This window comes from Kickxella alabastrina (genome assembly GCF_025024165.1).
Source record: "Kickxella alabastrina strain RSA 675 chromosome Unknown BX661scaffold_12, whole genome shotgun sequence".
NCBI classification, from domain to species: domain Eukaryota; kingdom Fungi; phylum Kickxellomycota; class Kickxellomycetes; order Kickxellales; family Kickxellaceae; genus Kickxella; species Kickxella alabastrina.
The window spans coordinates 425808-438112 of record NW_026251483.1 but is presented as its reverse complement, the minus strand read 5'-3'; the positions used below and the strand labels follow the sequence as shown (position 1 = coordinate 438112).

Below are 12305 nucleotides of genomic sequence, written 5' to 3'. Positions count from 1 at the left end.
ATTCCCTCCCCTATCCACCGGATGATATCGGCAGATTGTGGGCGAATAGGCACCCACTGGTTGCGACGCTGCTGTGCACTGTTAATAATAGATGCGGCGGCGGCAGTTGTGGTTGCAGCTGCGATGGAATTGTATGAATATAATTACATCATTAACATCACGTTTGACTCACAGCCAAAACACCAGTCAGATACAAACGTAAAGTATTTCCTTGCAGCTTCAAAAATCTAAAAAAAACAGGTTTTGGAAATCTCTCGCTTAAAAATCCAGAATTTCGCTATAAATGTCTGGAAATTCCAACATCCATATCACATCATATCATATATCATATTATGAAAATAAATAAAATAGTTTGTTTTTGTTTTTTGTTTTTCTCGATTGCTTAAAACGTAAACAATAGACCGTTTACCAAAATTCCGTATCACTCGGCGTCCTCCTCGAGAAGCTTGGCAAGGCAGTCGCTGCAGTACCACGATCCCTTAGGCGGAGACGTAAGACCAACGCACTCCCAATGGAACCACTCGTACCTGCAGTTAGGACCATCGCAAGCAACCATATCGCCGTACGAAACCTGCTGACAAAAGCAATACAGCTGGTCGTCTGATTCCTCAATCCCACCAGCGCCCGCAGCGCCACCAGAATCCACCTCGATACCGTCCAGAGAAAGAACCGAGTTTGCCAACTTCATCTGCTTCTTATGTCTCTGCACTGGCCTACTACTACCGGTACCGGTGCCAGTGCCAGCGCTAGCAGCACCACCAGTGGACAATCCGGATGAGCTGCCACCGTTATTCGAGGACTGATGATGGCGGCGCTTGGGAACTCTGACGGCGTGTAAAATCCATCCGGATCAGCACCAGGGCCAGCACCAGACCCAACCCCACCTGCCCCAGCAGAAACCATACCACCGCTGCCATTGCCATCAAGCCCCAATGATGAAACCGAATCCCCGACCCTCTTCGGAGCATGCATCCTAAACGATGACAGCTCCCCATCCTGTATCCCCACAGTACCACCCATCGGCGTCACCGAGCCATAAATATTCCCCCTCCTCCCCCCGCCGCCACCAACACCACCTTGGTCAAATGGAGTTTTATCAAAATGTCTTATTTCAGTATCTAACTTGGCCAAATGTCTCTGAACAATAGTCAAGGCCTTTTTGGTTAGTCGTGATTTCTCTTGGCATAGTGATTTGGCTATATCTTGATTTTTGTCAATTTCGTCCAAGAGATGTGTTTCGCGCTCAAGCGGAATAAAAAGTCCTGTTCCTGCTCCAGAGGATTCTTTGGTGGCAGAGTCTTTAAGCTCTTTTTGAAGCGTGCGTTCGGTTTGGTAGGCACGGCTCGTGGCTTCTTCAAATTTATCGTCAAGATCGGTTATTTCTGAAAGTAAGTGGCTGATCTCGGAGGGTACGTTCTCCATGTTGCTGACAAAGTCGGCGAGCGCCAAACCAATATCTTCCATTATGTGTGTTATATAAGTGAGTAGTTTTAGAAAAATTAAAGATAGAAGAGATAAATAATGATAGTAGTTTTGTTTTTTATGTTTGTAATAATATTTTTTTGGAGGAATAATTTTGCCAGTGTTTGCGATCGTTGGGCCTCAAGCATTGTGGTGCTATTTAATGGCAATACACGTGATGAATTAATCCAAATCGCTCCCCCATTTTTCGTATAAAGTTAACTGTAAAAAATCAATGCGAATAATAAAATGTGTAGAATAAGAATAAAATAGAAGACAAGTCATCATCATCCACAGGAGGAGCCATGTTAGTTGCAACTTGTGCCATGTCATTAAGAATCGTGTAGCAACACCTGCAACTGGGATTTAGCTATCCAAAAGAGGAGGCTGCTTTATAGGCATGGCTTTGCGTCCATGATCAGGCCATGAAGAAGGGACAAGGAGAAATGAAGAAATGGTGGTTCCGCCCGATTATTAAATGTAGTAAATAAAAATAGCTGTTATTGTCGTTCCTTACTCCTCCTAATGTCACCACTACTCAGCACACAGAGTCAGGGAAGCCAGCGTAGTCAAACATATTGTTGTGGGAGTGGCCGTCAGCTGAATATGCTAGCTTCATGCGCAAGCGAATGGGAGTCTTTGAAGGATTCGAAATGCGGACCAGCTGGGTAACTGTAGCTCCACAAGTTATGGTCTGGGCCGAGGGCGGCAGGATCTGCAACTTCTGTGACTTTGGCACGGCAACCAAAAAGTTAAGGTCCTCGACCGCCGTATCACCCTCATTGTAGAACGTCGCAAGGAGGTCGACTACAGCAGGAAGGCTGGGCTTTTTCGACGGCTTGAGCGTGATGCGCAGGCCCGCGGCGCTGTAAACTTGGTATTCCTGGCTGAACGCCGGATCGCCAGCAGTAATGGTGGGTGACAGTGAGGATGCAGAAAACAGGTCAGCGAGCGCGGCTGGCGACGAAGCGGCCCCCGGGGGCGACATGGGGCCTGTGGGAGCGGCAGCGGCCGGCGGCGCGTCGTCCATCAGGTTGAGCAGATCCGACACGACCGACTGCTTGGCGGCCTCCGCAGCCTTCGCCGCCGCCGCTGCAGAGCCTGCAGAGTCCGCAGCGGACGAAAGCAGGTCATCGGGCTGCAGCGCCGGGCGCCTAATGACAGTCAGCGCCTTCATGCGCATAGCGGTCGGATTCAGCACGTACTCCTCGTAAGGGACGTCGGTGTACTCCGGCGGCGGCATGCGCTCGACAACGGCGGCGCGCACAGAGTCGAGTTCGTGGCCAAGCAGCGTGTCGAACTCAGCGGCGCGCGCCTGCGTCTCGGCGTCCATCGACCGACAGTGTGCGGCCAGGGCGTCGCGGATGGCCGCGACAATGGGCGGCTGAGCCGAGAAGCGGCCTGAAAGCTTGGCCAGCGCCGTCAGCGCCATGTGCCGGCTGGTGCGCGACACCAGGGGCGAGCGTGCGACAGCTGCTAGCAGCCGCACAATATCGGCCGGCTCGGGGGTAGCCTGCGGCAGCTCGTCATCGATGCTGATCGGCTGGGCAGCGGCCGCAGAGCTGGGCTGCGTGGCCACGGGGCGGCCGAGTGCACCCAGGATGTCTAGGTCATCGGCGTCAAGCCCCGGCGACGCCACAGCTGCAGCTACGCCAGCTGCCAGTGGGCGCAGCAAGTCGGCGTACTCGCCGATCAGCCACACACCGGCCACAACCATCTTGTCCTGTGAAATATCGCGCTCCAGCAGCGCGAAGCACGTGCGCACGGTGCGGCGCTGCAGCGGCTCGTCGCCTCAGCGACCATACGCAGGAACTTGAACAGGTCGCGGTTGTTGACGTAGGCACCACCTAGGCTCAGCACGCGTAGCATGCGCTCGGCGCGCCAGTCCAGCGAGTCGCCAAACAGCGTGATGGCCGCAGCCAGGCGGTACACCATCGATGAGCGGAACTCAGCGTCGGCGTGAGGCAGCACGCGCAAAATGTCGGCCACCATGGACTCCACGTTCTGCCCGTTGATCAGCGCAAAACTCAGGTCCAGCGCGCGGCGACGGATGCTGACGTCGGCGTCGCGCATGCAACGCACAACCGTGGCCCGATGGCGCTGCACGGCCGGTGCCTCGGTGATGACGGCAGCTGACAGCGTCGCCAGTGCAACGTACCGCACATTGTTGTCGCGGTTGGCCAGAAAGTACCCAGCAGGTTGATGGCCAGCACACGCAGCGCTGCGGCCGACGGGATGCCCAGTGCTGTGACGGCGCACTCGTACAGGATGGCCATGCCGACGTTCTTGGCGCCGTCGGTCTGCGTCGCCACCTGCGTCAGCACGTCGTTGGCCTCGTCGGCCGCGTCCTGCGACCCGCGCGCCACAACGCACAGCAGCCGCAGCAGCGCCGCCTGCAGGAATGGTCGTTGACTCCACCGACGTCGTGCTCGGCTGAAGCGCCGCCCAGCAGCGCGCGCAGCTGCCGCACAATCACCGGCACCAGCCGCCGCGCCTCGTCCAGCGCGTCCTGGCTGTGCATGCACAGCTCGCCAACCAGCGCCGTGGCCGCTAGCTGCACCCATGGTGCTTATCACCTAGCAGCGTGCGTGCGCGGCTGACGAATGGTGCTGCCAGCTCGGGCTCACGCCGCACTACGCGCACAGCCGCCAGCGCCGCCTTCTTACGCACGTACGACCGTGCCGATCCCAGCAGCCGCTCGACCTCGTCGATCAGGTCGTTAGCCACGCCGCCGACGCCACGTTCGCCAGCGTGCACAGCGCTAGCCCCACCACGTAATCGTCGGCACTGTTCATGTCGGTCTTGAGCGAGTTTGTCAGCAGCGTCAGGATCTCCTGCTTCTCGTCCAGCAGCAGCGTCACCCCCAGGTACCCGACGCGCTTGTCAGAGAACCGGGCGCTGGCCGCCAGCTTCAGGCACTCGAGCTGCCCGAACTGCACGGGAACCCCAGCAGGTAGATATACAGCAGCTTCTGGATGTTGACGTACCGCGCATCGTGCGAATCCACCTCCTTGAACGACGTTCGGATTGCGCCGACTCGCGCTGAATCACATTGCGCTCATCGGCCGCTGTCTTGCATACGCGGACCGCACGGATGAAGTCCTTCAGACGGAAGAACGACATTTGATGTGAGGGGAATGAATTAGAGGGTTTATAAGAGGATATAAGAGGTGGATGAATGGATTTAAATTTAAAGTACAAAAAAGTAATATGAGATGCAATTGGCGCTGACGAAAGTGCAATTGTGCACCTGCGCATATATTTAGTGAACGGTTGTCTTGTCAAGTCCACTGCAAGAGTGAGATTTGATTTTAATCCAGCTCTCGAATTACTGTGTGCCCGTATGCATTTAATCATTTCCCACGTGTTTCGAGTTTTTTTCGCTTTTCGAGTTTTGATTTTTCCCGCGTTTGCAGTGTGGAATATCAAATGGTCGCGCTGCAATCGCGTTATTTTCGCGCGCGCCCCTCCCCTTCATTTTTATTGTTGTGCAAGAAACGAGACGAGTGTGAGTGATGTGGGTGCAAGTGCGAGTGCGGGTGCAGATGTGGTGCGGCTTGACGCAATAAAAAATATACATCACATATACAAAAAAATGGCTGTGTAATGCTAGACTTGACTTTATTTTTTTAAATCCTTCCTGTTTTATTTTTTATTTGCTTCCTTCCGACCCCTCATTTTCACCAATATTTTCTTTTTGATATATAAATTTACCACCCACCCACCCAACACACATACACACGCCCAAATCTCAGCCGTAAATACTACAAAAAAACTATGGCGTCGTCTCTACCGTCAGAACAACTCTCTGGACAGCAAGCGCAAATATTGCCACACCAACACCACCAACTCCAGTCAATACTGCACGCTGTCCAGCAAGCATCACCCAAAGACAAACAAGAGGCAAAACCGGAGGCAAAACCAGAGGCAAAAGCAAAGGCAGAGGCAGAGGCAGAGGCAGAGGCAAGGCAGAACAACATACACCACACCAGCAGCGCACTCGGCCGACAACCCACAGCACGCCCAAGAGCGCGCCGCCTAAATGCCAGACACAACTGCGACTGACCAGCCCTGAAGCTGCGCGGCGGAGCCGGCAATCACTGGAGGCCATCCATGTAGCGCGCACGCTGAAGGATGGGCTGAACCGGCTGAAGGAGCGCGCCGACCCCCAGCACCTTTTGTCTGGGGGAACCCCGCGGCCGTTACGCACATACTCAGCGACCTCAACGCCTGTCCAAAGGAGGAGAAGCAATCAGCTTGTGCGCCATCATTCATCGTTTCAGAACTCTTTGGAGCAGCAGCGGACAACAATAAACTCAATGTGTTTTGTGGATGGCGGGAGGAGGGAGCCGCCGCCGAGGTTTGCCCTGGATTCGCCCGGTGAGTGGCGCCCGAGGAGGGCGGCGGAGGCTGCGGAGACGATGATTTTGTTCAAGTCGCAGTCGCAGTCGTCCGGGATGAGCGTAGATTTGTCTGAAGATGTGTCGCCATCACCAGAGGCTTTGGGATGCAGGGGTGGCCTGCCGGCTTCTGCTTCTGCGTCTGTCTATGAGTCTGCCACTGCTATTGGTGCTGGGTCTGGAAGTGGCCGGGTTATGCTGCAGCCGAATGTAGGTGTGGATTCGATGGTTGGGTTGGATCCTTATGAAACGGAGGAGGATGAGCTTTTGTCTTTGCCAATAAGCGGGTGCGCGCGGGGTCTGCTTCTAGACCGACTAAACGAGCTTCTCTTGATCGGTGAATATTGCTTTTTTCTGTAATTGCTTTTTCGGTGGAAATAATATCTCTAGTAGTGTGTATTTATCTATGAAAATGCTCGCTGGTTGTCATTGTTGCCGTGATTTTGTGAACTACCTAAAAGCTAGACTTATTTTTTTACAAGTCATATTGGAAACAATATTTTAAAATAAAATTAATTTTTGTTTCATAATTACTTAATATGCCTGCTGACTACCCTGCTTGGTAGTCGCCTGCAACCATTTCGCTTGCATTTGGCATTTGATAAGCGCCAAGCTACAACAAGCAACGTGCCAAGTTATAAGTGGCAAAGTTGATCACTCGGAGATAAATGAAATCAATGCCAGCTGTCATTTAGTCAGTTTAGGCGGCTGCCTATAAAAGGGCGAGAAGGGAATGCTCAATAGGAAATATCTCTAGTTTAGGATGTGTTAATAGTGTTAAAACCATAATGATAAAGTTTTTATTCTGACAAGGGAATCCTACAATGCTACATTTGAAATAAAGTAAAATTGATGAACATGGAAACCAAATGTTCGAATTTTTGCCCAAGCTCTGAATACATTTTGACTGCGCAATTCGAGTGCTATTACGACGAGCAACTGGCAAAACCAGCAAGCACTTTAAGGATTCAAGAAACTGCTAAATAAAATTGACAAGCTATAGTTTATTTTGGGCTTGTTTTCCATTAATGACTTTGATATATTTTTATACGCAAATTTTTTTGAGTATATTGAACTTGGTGATAAGCAATTTTTTTGCCTTTATATTCTTGAAGTTTAAATGATATTGAAATATACACATTTTCTCGTCCCATAGCCACCACGTGAAATTATATTTGCAAAAGCGAGGAAAAAACAGGACATATTTTAGAAATGTTCAATATTTCAACGCTAGTTTTTACTTTTCAATTCAAATTTGTTTTATAATGCCTTTGTTCGAGACATTTAAAAAGTCGTGCTTACACATTGCGCGGGCATGGTATTCGCAGAGTGCCTCCGCACAACCGGTTGCTAAAAGATTACGCGGGCGGCAGGTACCGGTAACTGTGTATATACAACTCCCGGATGGCAGCGACCGCAAGGTGCCTGTAGTCCTGAACCGGCACAAAATGTGGTCACCTGAGGAAGTACAAAGGCTAAAGGGAGTTGCTCTTGCAAGAACCACGCGAGGCAAACGACTTTGCGACAAAGACTGGCAGGAGATTGCCAAAGAATTTCCCGGGCGTTTGGCCAGCGGCTGCAAGCAAAAGTACGCCAAAGTTACAAGTGCTGAACGCAAAGGCTCGTTAGACGCAGACGCCAAATTTGCGACTCCCAAGCCAAGGTGGTCCAGGTACGATGAAGCAATGCTAATGAGTATGCGTGAGGTCTCGCGGCAGCACGGGTGGGCCGACATAGTCAAGGCCTTAGGAAAATTCACAGTGAAGGAGTGCGAGACACGGTACGCTGTCGTGCGCAACCGGCAGCGCAGTATTCAGAAAAGAGGCGCTGCAGCCATTCTCAACAATACTGGCCGGACGAGTGCTTTCCGACATGTCCCAGAACGGAATCCAGACGACCCGCCAAAGCTGTGGGGCTTAGCCGAGGATCTGAAGCTAATAGAGCTACTGAAGGAGCGAGGTGAGTTCGATTTTGTGGAGTTCCAAAAGTACATTCCCGAATTCAGCCAATCATCGATGTATAACGCGCTGGACCGCATTTTGTGCTATCCAGCTCATGCGACAGGCAACTGGACTCCCAGTGAGGACGCCGCACTATTAAAGCTAGTGCACACGTACGGCGTCGATTGGAAGAGAATCTCCGAGGAAATGCCAACAGGACGTTCGTCCGTCCAATGCAGATCACACTACACGACTCAAATCGCAAGGCCTGTGCTCACGCAAAGGCGGTGGTCCGACGAGGAGGTGCGGCAGCTGGAGCTTCTGGTTAACCTCAACACACGCACTGTGTATGTAGACAACAGCACGCAGCAGCCTATGCTTGATAAGGAAACTAATGTACTGCTAAAGCTGGTATCTGACAGTACCACGATATCGTCAAAGCTCAGCGGGCTGCTGCAGGCGCTTGGCCAGGACATGGGCAACTCGAGCGAGATTGACGCACTTATTTTGAAGCAGACCGAAGGGAACGAGCAGGCGGCAAAAAGGGCAATACGGAAAATCGACTGGCCCCTGATTGCGTCGTACCTGATGCCTCGGACGCCATTACAGTGCTCTATAAAATGGGCAAGGGTTCGGTACGCCAAACTTGAAGCGCAGACATGTATTGGGGACCGTGGACCAGGGAAGAAGATGTCCAGCTGTACGAGCTCTACTGTCGGGCACCAGGAAAATGGGTGTGGATCTCGGAAAATTTGGCTCGTCCGCGCAGCCATTTCTTGGCCAAAAAACGATATGTGTACTATGTCGGCCGGTATATCAATATGCTTAAAGCGTGTAAGGGGCCTGATTGGGACCCGGTGGCCGACCAGCTCGAGGAGGTGCACATGCGATGTGAGATCTCGGCGTGGTACACCCAACGACTAGAGGGCTATCGGCCCCAAGATCCCTACCCGTGCCCTTACAATGTTGACCTGACCGGGTATAGTCAGCATATTAAAAAACAATACACTTTCAGATAGAGTTCAATTCAATATTACAATATACTAGAATTGTCTTAAACAATCTTTTTTTCCAACGCCCATAAATATATATTTTTCAACTTGTATGCAGTGTTTGCTGCGCTCATTCCTGCTCACATCATTTTACAGAAAGGCGTTCGAATGTTTTTATTTCGATTTTGCTCCTTTGTTTTTTATTTGCTTTACTTATTATAAATATGGCATCGTCATCATTGGCCTGGACCTACGTGTGGATGTTTTTCGACAAGGTATGTCATTGTAACCAAATATGCTTTTTATGCAGCTCAATCACGCAACCTGACATGTACACTAAAAATTGCTTTGCTCATATTTAAAAATAGTCGCGAGAGTGGACTATGTTCTTATCGTTCGCAGCGGCTATATACTATCACAACGCACTGGTTGCGCATTTGAATATTGGAGCCGTTTTGTGCGCAGTATTGGCAAAAGGTCTCAAGCTGATCATTCGTCAAGACCGACCAGTCGACGCCAAAACGAAGAAAACCTCCTTTGGAATGCCATCCACCCACTCGGCGTCGGCTATGTACTTTGGCACATACTTGACATATCTATTAATCGGTGATAAAATCAACCAGCCATTTACTGCAGTGCCTTTGGCAAATGCCCTGGCGGCTTCAGCAGCACTACTGATTTGTACGCTGACGCGCTGTCTCGAGTTTTAAACGGATACCATTCAATAGCACAGGTCCTTGCTGGCAGTTTTCTTGGTGTAGCATTCGCCACAACCTGGCTGAACAATCGGGTTTATGTTGCACCATATATCGAGATGCTACTCGTAGTACTGAATCTGCAGTAGTGGCTTGTTTTTCCTTGACAAATAAATATGAATAGATGTTTTATATCAATTTAACGTTAAAATGGATGAAAAATGCAAAAACTAAATGAAAATGAGTGAATGAAAATGAAATGAAATATCAAAAGCTTGATACTTGCGCAATAAAAAGGTAAGTGAAAACATGCTATGCTTCTGTGAGGCAATAATGATTTAGCGAGCAGAAGATTTGGTTGCTGCTCCTGAAGCTGGCTCAATCCATTTGCTCAGCATGTATAGGTGCTGCTCGAGCTCCTGATTGTCCTTAGTGTCCGAGCAATCCCAGTCCAATGATGCATCCGCAAGCGAAGCGCTGCCCTGGCTCTTTTGCAAAGCGGCAATCTGATAGAGCGGGTATCCAAAGACCCCTGGTTGCTGCCGTCATTGTTTCCAATGTCAGAAGCATCATGCGCGCCAGAGTGCGAAGTCATCGATTCGGTGCGGTTGCGAGTAAACGGCGACGGGCAAGACGTCAGTGGCTGGTCAGCGCAGAGTACTCAAAGGCAACGTTATGAATCACGCTAAACATGTCGTTTGTCTGAGCTCTGACGTTGCGCACGGCGCTGTGGATCTGCTGCTGCATCATCATGTCAGACGCATAAGGGTACTTTGTGCGTTGCGCCATGTGTAGCTCTCGAAACATGGCGGTGATGAGGCGGAACTTTTGCATGTTCAGTAACGGCTGACCCTGGTTGACGCTGGATATGGCGGTCGAGTCGCAGCGCATATGGCGCCGGCTCGATTGCTCCAGCCTAGGGTCGGCATCAAGGCCAATGGGGTTGCGAGAACGCATCTTCTGGTGCTCGTCTGAGTATGTCGGGTTGGCTTCGTCGGCATGCAAAAAGTCTGTCATGTGTACAGCAACAAACGGAACGAGCGGCAGCGGCGCGCCGTTGGCGATTTGCCGGCCGTGCTTGTAACTGCCACCAGACTTTCCGCCAGCCGCACCATTGCTGCTGTTGGACGTGCTACGCGCCCGCCGGCCGCGCGAATCGCCTGTATCGCCGGCCCCACTAGCCGATGCCCCCGAGCTACCGCCACCACCGCTGTTGCTGCTATTTCCCATGGTCAAGCCGCTGTGGAGTTTGCTGCTTCCAGATGACATATGGCCGCCGCTGCCACGCCCGCCCTTTGCTGACGATGAGACAGGGGCAGAAGTGTGCGCGTTTGGGTTACCGCTGCTGTTGCTGTCGCCACCATTGGCGGAGGGGTCGATAAACATAAACGATGCGGCGCGAATGCGGACAGCATACATTATGCACGCGCAGTCTTGCTCTGTCAGAAGCGCAGACGTGTCCTTGGACGATGACGAGTTGCCGGACGCTGACATTTTTTTGCGCGACAGAGGCTTGCCCTCATCGGCCACGCCGTTAAACATCGCACCATGGACCAGATGTCCAAACCCTGACGAGCTCGACGAGTGGCCGGTTGCCGTTGTCGAGGACAAGCCATTGGACGTGACGATGTTGGCCAGAGATACAGAAATCATGTCCTTTGCGCGCATGGACTTGATCTGATCGGCAATCGATTCAAACACCTCCTCGTCGGGACCCGACGCTCCGGAGATGGCGGCCTTGATAGACTCGCGGTATGTACGAAAATTCATCCGTGACTGAAGGACCTGCAGGATTTTGTCGACAATATCCTTCATGATCGTCGGGATTAGTGCCCATGTCTCGTGCAGACGTCGTACAGCCGAGTTGTCAAGCGCAATGACTATTTCAAAGGCGCCATAGTAGTTGCGGCGTGCCAGGCAGTGGAAGGCCACGTGCACAAGCTGCTTGATGACCAGCGCGCGGGCAGCGGTCGTTGGTTCGGACACACAGAAAGCACAGCCCAGTATGTGGCCTGGTTAAACCACGAGGTCATCGCCGTCAAATTCGGAACCGGATTGGCTGGCCCGCTGTTGGCTTGCGAGCTACCCCCCGGCATCAGCGCAGAGTCGCCGGTGCTGTTGCCAACACCCTGCATCGTGTGCAAAATAGTCTCAAGGTTCCCAACACGGCCCTTGAGCGAAAACTCGGTGGCGCCGATCCGTGAAAATAGCTCGTGCTCTAGAAGAGTCAGCTGCTCGGCAAACGTGGCAGGGTCGATACCGACGAGATTGATGCGGTACGGGTTGCGGTTAGCAATTGAGTAGTTGAGCAGTGTGCGTCCGACAGGTGTCTGCGGTGTGGGGATTCCTGATTTTGCCAGTGCCTCGATGACCACCTGTCCAAAGTCGCTCGCATACATGTCACCGTTGGGCAAGCGCGGCAGAGACTCGTCGTGATCGGCGGCTGCGTCAAACTCAGAGCCGCTGCTGCTGTTTCCAGGCGCGCCGCGTAGTCCAGCGCGCGCCGACCCGCTGATGCTCAGACCATCAAAGTTTTCATAGTCATTGCTGCTGGTCACATCCACTGAAGACGCCGAGCCCTTGTTAGAGCGGTGGTGGAAAAGCGACTTGAAGTATGATGCCGAGCCCTTCTTCACGTTTGGAGGGCGCGCGCTGGGAGCTGGACTAGCGGAGGTCCGCTGCCTCCGTCAGCACCGAGTCGCGGCGTCGAATTGACATTGGTCATGCTCAACGAGCCGTGGATGTTGCCCACAGACCTGGACACTGACAGGCCAGCAGCGCCCCTGAAGGGCCGTTTCCGGGGCTGCCCATGGACTC

General features: G+C 52.2%; 6 protein-coding genes across 6 annotated transcripts; 3 read left to right on the top strand and 3 right to left on the bottom strand.

The window, feature by feature from the left end:
* Nucleotides 1-308: 308 nt before the first annotated feature.
* BX661DRAFT_183080 (uncharacterized protein) lies at nucleotides 309-1535 on the bottom strand. The gene is made up of 2 exons (XM_051536136.1): nucleotides 858-1535; nucleotides 309-822 (listed from the first exon to the last, which is right to left on the bottom strand). The coding sequence occupies exons 1-2, from the start codon at nucleotides 1462-1464 to the stop codon at nucleotides 422-424; spliced, it is 1008 nt and encodes a 335-aa protein (XP_051391502.1). The 5' UTR covers nucleotides 1465-1535; the 3' UTR covers nucleotides 309-421.
* Nucleotide 1536: 1 nt separating this feature from the next.
* Nucleotides 1537-4693, bottom strand: BX661DRAFT_183079 (armadillo-type protein). Its single transcript, XM_051536135.1, is given in 8 exon segments — nucleotides 1537-3252; nucleotides 3267-3593; nucleotides 3653-3854; nucleotides 3875-4011; nucleotides 4038-4164; nucleotides 4203-4359; nucleotides 4425-4471; nucleotides 4513-4693. The coding sequence occupies 8 exon segments, from the start codon at nucleotides 4582-4584 to the stop codon at nucleotides 2000-2002; spliced, it is 2322 nt and encodes a 773-aa protein (XP_051391501.1). The 5' UTR covers nucleotides 4585-4693; the 3' UTR covers nucleotides 1537-1999.
* A 545-nt stretch (nucleotides 4694-5238) lies between these two features.
* BX661DRAFT_183076 (uncharacterized protein) lies at nucleotides 5239-6202 on the top strand (the record flags this gene model as incomplete). Its single annotated transcript, XM_051536134.1, has 3 exons — nucleotides 5239-5315; nucleotides 5480-6071; nucleotides 6146-6202. The coding sequence occupies 3 exons, from the start codon at nucleotides 5239-5241 to the stop codon at nucleotides 6200-6202; spliced, it is 726 nt and encodes a 241-aa protein (XP_051391500.1).
* Nucleotides 6203-8434: 2232 nt separating this feature from the next.
* On the top strand, nucleotides 8435-8875 carry BX661DRAFT_183072 (uncharacterized protein). The gene has a single exon (XM_051536133.1). The coding sequence runs from the start codon at nucleotides 8461-8463 to the stop codon at nucleotides 8818-8820; it is 360 nt and encodes a 119-aa protein (XP_051391499.1). The 5' UTR covers nucleotides 8435-8460; the 3' UTR covers nucleotides 8821-8875.
* Nucleotides 8876-8981: 106 nt separating this feature from the next.
* BX661DRAFT_183071 (uncharacterized protein) lies at nucleotides 8982-9673 on the top strand. The gene is made up of 3 exons (XM_051536132.1): nucleotides 8982-9068; nucleotides 9162-9474; nucleotides 9498-9673. The coding sequence occupies exons 1-3, from the start codon at nucleotides 9018-9020 to the stop codon at nucleotides 9635-9637; spliced, it is 504 nt and encodes a 167-aa protein (XP_051391498.1). The 5' UTR covers nucleotides 8982-9017; the 3' UTR covers nucleotides 9638-9673.
* BX661DRAFT_26138 (uncharacterized protein) lies at nucleotides 9661-11509 on the bottom strand. Its single transcript, XM_051539017.1, has one exon. It carries the CDS (start codon nucleotides 11301-11303, stop codon nucleotides 10125-10127), a length of 1179 nt encoding a protein of 392 aa, XP_051391497.1. The 5' UTR covers nucleotides 11304-11509; the 3' UTR covers nucleotides 9661-10124.
* Between the last annotated feature and the right edge of the window lie 796 nt (nucleotides 11510-12305).

Bases quoted from the DNA above. Each gene is read 5' to 3' on its own strand.
- BX661DRAFT_183080 (XM_051536136.1), bottom strand. From the start codon at position 1,464: ATGGAAGATATTGGTTTGGCGCTCGCCGACTTTGTCAGCAACATGGAG. The intron at 823-857 runs GTGCTGATCCGG...ACGCCGTCAGAG, and splicing joins TGGGTCTGGTGCTGGCCCTG to TTCCCAAGCGCCGCCATCAT.
- BX661DRAFT_183079 (XM_051536135.1), bottom strand. From the start codon at position 4,584: ATGTCGTTCTTCCGTCTGAAGGACTTCATCCGTGCGGTCCGCGTATGC. The intron at 4,360-4,424 runs GTATATCTACCT...GCTGGCGGCCAG, and splicing joins GTCAACATCCAGAAGCTGCT to CGCCCGGTTCTCTGACAAGC. The intron at 4,012-4,037 runs GTGATAAGCACC...GGGTGCAGCTAG, and splicing joins CCGCGCACGCACGCTGCTAG to CGGCCACGGCGCTGGTTGGC.
- BX661DRAFT_183072 (XM_051536133.1), top strand. From the start codon at position 8,461: ATGTATTGGGGACCGTGGACCAGGGAAGAAGATGTCCAGCTGTACGAG.
- BX661DRAFT_183071 (XM_051536132.1), top strand. From the start codon at position 9,018: ATGGCATCGTCATCATTGGCCTGGACCTACGTGTGGATGTTTTTCGAC. The intron at 9,069-9,161 runs GTATGTCATTGT...ATTTAAAAATAG, and splicing joins TGTGGATGTTTTTCGACAAG to TCGCGAGAGTGGACTATGTT.
- BX661DRAFT_26138 (XM_051539017.1), bottom strand. From the start codon at position 11,303: ATGAAGGATATTGTCGACAAAATCCTGCAGGTCCTTCAGTCACGGATG.